Consider the following 5,541-nt stretch of genomic DNA (forward strand, 5'->3'; position numbering starts at 1 on the left):
AGGGGTCTAAATGAAAGTTGACATTTAGGTCTTTGATGTATGCTCAATCCAAACCTATCTCTTCATGTGAAGACTTAGAAATTGATGCATATGATGTGTTTTTCTCTCTGAGTACGGGAAGATGTTCTTCGGAACTTCGAAGAAGAATCATGCGCAGTTGAGTCGACTTGACTTGTCCTGCAAGTAACTCGTAGGCCGTGTTTGAAGTTCGGCCGTTGCGCCATGTGTTGATTGTGACCAGTGCCCCTCTTGGCCATTTCACACATCGGGATTGCTCGAGCTATAAATTGCCACCCACTTCAACTTGAGTTGGTTGACTGCTCCGTGAGAGAATTGACAAGAGTTTGTGCCAGCAACCCATCCTCCCGAAAGAGACGGAGAGATTCCTAAGAAAGGAAAAAACATAGCCTAAAACTACTAAGTGATTGGGCATTAGTGAAGAACTAAACGAAGCTTAACTTAACATGGTGCTCTGTGGACTATGCATCCACTAGACGGTTAAGTGTCTGTTCAGAGCGTCCGAGAGTTATTGCGAACTGCCGAAGAGCAAGTCTGTGAAGGTACCAAAGATCCACCTCGAAGATCTACCATGAGTGATTGGGTGAAGTCTAAGTGACTCTAGCTCGAGAAGAATCAGATGAAGACTTTGTCTTCTAAGTTAAAGTGTATCATAGTTTTTTTTTGTCCCACGGTTAATTTTGTGAAAACTTAGGAGTGGCGCGTGAGAAACTGTGCCTGCCACTGCCGAGCCATTAGCAGCGGCAGGTGCTTTTTCGACCGGCCACTGGAACTTTTCCAAAATAGTTGTGGCAGGTACCATACGTCACCCGCCACCGATTTGAGCCCACCTATAAACTTTTTCAGTAGTGTTCATCTTAAAAAGCGCCTCTCTCCTTCGAAGGAGAAGGGGAGGAAAACTTAGGATTTTTTGTTCCATGCTAGTACTATCCATGCATTTGGTTCAAAAGAAACATGCAAAGGAAAACGGAGGAATTTGTTTATCTCAATTTTCAAAAAAATCAATTCTAATATCCATCTGGACATCTTTTTCAAATTTCTATCCACGAATGAGACTAACATCCTTAGTGGCGTAATAACATTCTAAACATACATTTTTTGTATGGTTTGACTTTATTGACCATGTTTATTAGCATTCTTGTGTTTTTAGTTCCTTTGAATCATTCACCCGGTTGACAAAAATTCCCCAGGAAAAAAGGCAAGCTTCCATGTTTTCTAAGCAAAAAAGGGTTCCCCCAATTCAGTCAATAGAAACCGTCAGGTCTTAACAATCTCCGTGTTTACCAATCATTTGTTTTGTGCATGCATTCATATCCTATTTCTATGTTTTTTTATTTCTATATTTTTAGAATCAAGCAACTCAAAGAAGCCCTAAAAGTGTAGCACGGATTGGTGCCCAGCAGATCTTAAAAAGAAATGTACCAACGAATAAGGAGCTGTTCGGGAAACCTCCGACTCCGCCAAATCCAAGGATCCGCGGAGTACCTGTTTCCTCGCTCAATAAATCTAAACCGCGGCTCCGGCTGCTCCGGGAACAGAGTCACGAAGCGGGAGGGACTCCGAACAAGCCCTAAGTATTTGAATTACAGTGCGTCATGTTCATTTCAAGAAAAGTTGTATGGTTTTACTAAAACATTGACATGTTACGGTCAGACAGCTTCATTGACATGCTACCAAATCTGTTTGAATTGAAGTCGTTTTGACTGAAGCACAGGAGACAGGACCCCCAAAAAATAGCATGGCCAGCGGCAGAGCAATGTACACTTAACAGTTCTGCACGCAGAAAAAAAAGAACGTATGCCATTTTCCAGTTTCCCTGTTTATTCTAACTCTTCTCAGGCACCGTCAGAAATTTATGTGCTTCTAGAATCGTTTGGCTCTAGGCTTTCTTTTCTCCGGCGAACTGACGTTCATCGATGATGCTAGCTAAGCTCGCCGTGTGAATTCAGTCACACATGTGATTCGTCAGCTCGTCGGGCAAGTCCCAGAGCACGCAATCTGATCCAAACAGTCCCGACATGTCGGAGGCTCCCTTCCCTCCCTCCTTGCCGTCTTCCGCCTCCTCGTCGCCGCCGCTGCTGCCGACGCTGTCGTTGCCCTTTTCCTGCAATGCCGGCCTGCCCCCCTCGGTGCCGGAGCTCCCGCTGTACATGCTGTGGCGGCTCCACATCGACGTGCCCTGGTCGCCCTCGCCCCCAAGGACGTACCCCGACGCCGTCCCTTCGTACCGGAACTCCGCCGCCTGCGCGGGGTTGAACGCGGCGTACATGCAGGCCAGCCCCTCGGACATGTCGCCCGACGGCCACGGCTTGTCGGCTGCGGGAGCGGCGGGCTCGCTCATGATGGCGCGGGACAGGCCCATCTTGATGCGCTCGATGGTGTCGTCGGCTTGTGGCGGCGCGGCGTAGCAGGGCGCGATGTGCGCGCCCGGGCCCATGGCCATGCCCGCGCTGGCGCCCGCCGCCATGTCGGGCATGGCGGGCGAGGGGAAGTCGGTGGGGCGCTTCTTGGTGAGGAGGTGGAGCATCTCGTCCTTGAAGCACCCCAGGGCGGCCTCGGCGAGGTGCGCCACCTGCGGCGGGGCGAGCGTGGTGGCGATCTCGGCCATGAGGTGCGAGAAGGACTTGTGCGTGACGGGGTCGATGCCCATCCCGGACAGCTTCTTCTTGAGCTTGGTGTTCCAGTGGTTCTTGACGTCGTTGTCCGTCCGCCCCGGCAGCTGGGCCGCGATCACCGACCACCTGCACGCCAACGCCAACGCATCGATCAGCAAAACGGCATAGAGATGCAGCCAGCTCAGACGAGAACGAGACGGCGTGGATGATCCTGGGGCACCTGTTGCCGACGACGGAGTGCAGCTTGATGATGGTCTGCTCCTCGGCGTCGGTGAACTCGCCGTGCTTGAGGTCGGGCCGCAGGTAGTTGGTCCACCGCAGCCGGCAGCTCTTCCCGCACCGCTGCAGCCCTGTCACGCGCGGGAACCTCGTTCAGCGCCAGCGACAACAGCAACGCAACACGTTCCTTCCACTTAACCAGAGCGTCTGCTGGCGCCGGGGACTCACCGGCGTTCTTGGGGATGAGGCGCCAGTTGCGCGTGCCGTGCTGCGTGATGTAGGAGAGCAGCTTGTTGTCCTCCTCGGGCGTCCACTGCCCGCGCTTCACGTTGTCCTTCTCGCAGCACGGGATCCGGCCCATGTCGGCGCCTCCGCCTCCCGGACCGCCCTGCGCGCGCACGGGATCCGTCGTGGAGGCTCCGCTTTCCGGTAGGCCGATACGTCGCCGGCGCTGCGTTCTTGCTGGGTGAGTGTTCGAGCGACTGAGTTTTCGATCGGCGTGCGGCGCTTGCATCTGCCGGCGCGCTGGGAAGTATATATAGGTGCGGGGCGCGCGGTCGTGCGGGCGTGCGGCCGGCGGCACGGGAAGGGCGGGGCGGGGCGGGGCGCTGGGCGAAGGAGGCATGGGCGGGATAAAGAATTCAACGCCGCCCAAAGCGTGAGCGCCCCGGGGGACGGGACAGGTTGCCCACCCGCGCAGCGCCGGGTCAACCCCCAGTCCAAGCAAGCACGGCGTCCGTCGCGTTTTCGCCAGCTCGTCGTCGTCGATGCTCCACTCCGCTCGATCCGGTGCGCGCCGCGGCGTCGACGGGCTGAGATGTACTTTCTGACAGTGCGAAGTCCTGTGCCGAGTGCGTGCGTGCATAGAGTTGTACTTACCCGTACCCCTTTGAGTCAAGGGCGGCGCTACGGTCATTCATTCAGAGAGACTCCGGATGTTTCTCTCCAAAAAATACTTTGAGAGGTGAATGGATCGTCTAATTAGCAGTGACATGAGCAAGTCATATTTCCAAGGTTAATCTAGTGCTACATTCTATTTGCTCGGAGAATGCTACTGTCAATACGACAAATCGTTTGAGGTTTCCGAGGGCGAATCCACTTCCAATTTGATAAATATATTGCTTGTGAAGTATGTGTTCGCGTATGTCCGATAGATCTACCAGTTGTGGATTGGAGATTTGAAAAGGATATTAAAAAACAATTGCTTAATTATAGTATTGATTTCGGAGTTTGTAAATTTTGTGGCAATTGTGTTGAGTACTGTCCAACAAGCTGCTTATCAATGACTGAAGAATATGAACTTTCTACCTATGATCGTCATGAATTGAATTACAATTAAATTGCTTTAAGTCGGTTACCAATCTCCATAATGGGAGATTACACAATTCAAACAATTAGGAATTCGTCTGAAAGTAAAATAAACAAAGAAAAATCTTAGAATTCAAGAACGATTTCTGATTACTAAATTTTGATTTTGTCTTTTTGTTATAAAAATCTAATAACTCTTTATTAAACTATAAAGAAAAAACCGAATAACTACTGCTTATTGGAAATTCTTTCTTATTTTAAATCAGACTATATTTTCGTGATATAATATAATTTCTAATTATATAGTTTATACACAAAAAAAATACCCCAATCCTTTTTTCCTTCCTTGAATCCTTTAGTTTTAGTCAGTTCATGAAAAAAAAATTATACTCGGCTGCATTGCGGATGCTTGCATATGGCACGACCGAAGATTCGTGGGACGAGTACCTAACCAACTATCGCAAACACCGAAATGCCCACGACACTCTTGAAAGCAAGAGGATGGCAAGTTATGCTCGGTTCTCTTGATTGCATGCCCTAGAGAGGGAGAACTGCCCATAGCTCTATAACGGCAATATTAGGACCATGTTAAGAAGCCCACCATCATTTGTAAAGCAGTTGCTTCACAAAATATTTGGATTTGACACACTTCCTTTGACAATGCCTGGGTCTCACAATGATATTAATGTGTTGTAGCGGTCTTCGTTGTTTGCTAGATTGAGTGAATAAGAAGCTTCCTCGTTCAACTATATCATTAATTATCATGACTACAACATGGTGTGCTATCTGGTTGAAGGTGTCTATCCTCTCCAGGCAACCTTCGTCAAGACTATCCCTGACCTAGTTGGTGAGAAAAGAACTCACTTTTCCCAAAGCACAAGAATGTGTTAGAAAGGATGTGGAGAGGACATCTTGAATGCTCCAAGCCCGTTTTTTAGTCGTTCGAGGATCTACAGAAATACGGGATCTGGAGACCTTGTGGAAGATGATGACATGTTGTGTGATCATGCATAATATGGTCGTGGAGGATGAGGGTGAAGGTGCTGCCAGAGGTCTGGAATTTGATAATATGTGTGATCCTATCCAACTTTCACATTAGAATCTAGCCATGCTTGAGGATTTTGCCCAAATGCATCAATAGATTCGACACCGAGGAAAGCAGCTGAAGGAAGATCTGATTTAGCGTATACTCAAGTTTGAACTATTTTATTTCAAATTTGGGGGAGAATTAGAACATATGTGCAAGTTGAATTCAAGTTTGAATAATTATTTTAAAACTTAGTTGGATTGTAATATTTATATTTGATCTAGTGTCGCATTTGAATGTTTTCACTCCTTAAAGATTTTATTCTATTATTCTGGATGCCGCTGATTTTGAAAA

At 48.6% G+C, this 5,541-nt stretch overlaps 1 protein-coding gene across 2 annotated transcripts; it reads right to left on the bottom strand.

Annotated features, from left to right (window-relative positions):
• Window positions 1-1,824: 1,824 nt before the first annotated feature.
• Window positions 1,825-3,424, bottom strand: MYB80 (myb domain protein 103). 2 transcript variants are annotated; one of them, XM_087539948.1, is made up of 3 exons: window positions 3,081-3,424; window positions 2,854-2,983; window positions 1,825-2,759 (listed from the first exon to the last, which is right to left on the bottom strand). In XM_087539948.1, the coding sequence occupies exons 1-3, from the start codon at window positions 3,364-3,366 to the stop codon at window positions 1,964-1,966; spliced, it is 1,212 nt and encodes a 403-aa protein (XP_087396074.1). In that variant the 5' UTR covers window positions 3,367-3,424; the 3' UTR covers window positions 1,825-1,963. The 2 variants fall into 2 exon arrangements, with proteins under 2 accessions (XP_087396074.1, XP_087396073.1); XM_087539947.1 differs by having other exon boundaries at window positions 1,825-2,983.
• Between the last annotated feature and the right edge of the window lie 2,117 nt (window positions 3,425-5,541).

Source organism: Triticum urartu, chromosome 2A, assembly GCF_056163025.1.
Source record: "Triticum urartu cultivar PI428250 chromosome 2A, HENAU_Tu73, whole genome shotgun sequence".
NCBI lineage: Eukaryota > Viridiplantae > Streptophyta > Magnoliopsida > Poales > Poaceae > Triticum > Triticum urartu.